The sequence below is a fragment of the Geospiza fortis genome, unplaced genomic scaffold (assembly GCF_000277835.1).
Source record: "Geospiza fortis unplaced genomic scaffold, GeoFor_1.0 scaffold439, whole genome shotgun sequence".
Lineage (NCBI taxonomy): Eukaryota > Metazoa > Chordata > Aves > Passeriformes > Thraupidae > Geospiza > Geospiza fortis.
The window spans coordinates 218,081-218,728 of NW_005054618.1; the positions used below are offsets into that span (position 1 = coordinate 218,081).

A 648-nucleotide genomic window follows, 5' to 3' on the forward strand; every position below is an offset into this window, starting at 1 on the left:
CCCGGGTGCTGCAGCGGCTGCAGGAGCTCAGGGACGGCCGCGTTCCCGACGCCGAGCAGCGCTTCTGACCCCCCCACCAACTCTTATCAGGGGGCCCCGGGACCCCCCCAACTCAATAAATTCTGGGAAATGTGCTGGATGTTGTGGGAGCTGAGACTGGGGCGCCTCTCGGTGCTGGGGTGCTTGAACCTCCCCTGAACACCTGGGGCTCCTTCCCGAACTCTGAGTCCCTTCCCCGCACACCTGGATCCTCTTCCTGGACACCTGAGATCCCCCACAGAGATTTGGGGCCCCTTCCCGAACTCTGGGTCCCTTTCCCGCACACCTGGATCCTCTTCTCGACCTCCTGGGTCCCACCTGGGTCACCTGGGGGACAGGACCCCCCCCCAAAACACCTGGAAATCCTCCCCACATCCTGCCCGGGTTGCGATTGCCGGCTTTTCATTCCCGATTTTCCATTCCCACCTTCCCTCTCCCGAGCTGCCCCCGGCACTTCTGGGTCCTTCCAGCCGGGATTTCCCCCCCCGCCCACGCGTCGGGGAAAGTGGGGGGGTTGCGCAAAGGCCGAGTCACGGAGCCGCAGCCGCCGTTGGGCAATCGCGGGGGGGGGCACGGGGGTGTCCCCCCCACCCCCCCCCACACACCACA

General features: G+C 66.2%; 1 protein-coding gene across 1 annotated transcript in view; it reads left to right on the top strand.

Annotated features, from left to right (window-relative positions):
- TARS2 (threonyl-tRNA synthetase 2, mitochondrial) overlaps positions 1–134 on the top strand; it is a 4,963-nt gene extending 4,829 nt beyond the window's left edge. The window contains 1 exon segment of the mRNA XM_031064705.1: positions 3–134. Within this exon segment, the coding sequence (XP_030920565.1) occupies positions 3–68 (66 nt within the window). The 3' untranslated portion in view covers positions 69–134.
- The last annotated feature ends 514 nt before the right edge of the window (positions 135–648 follow it).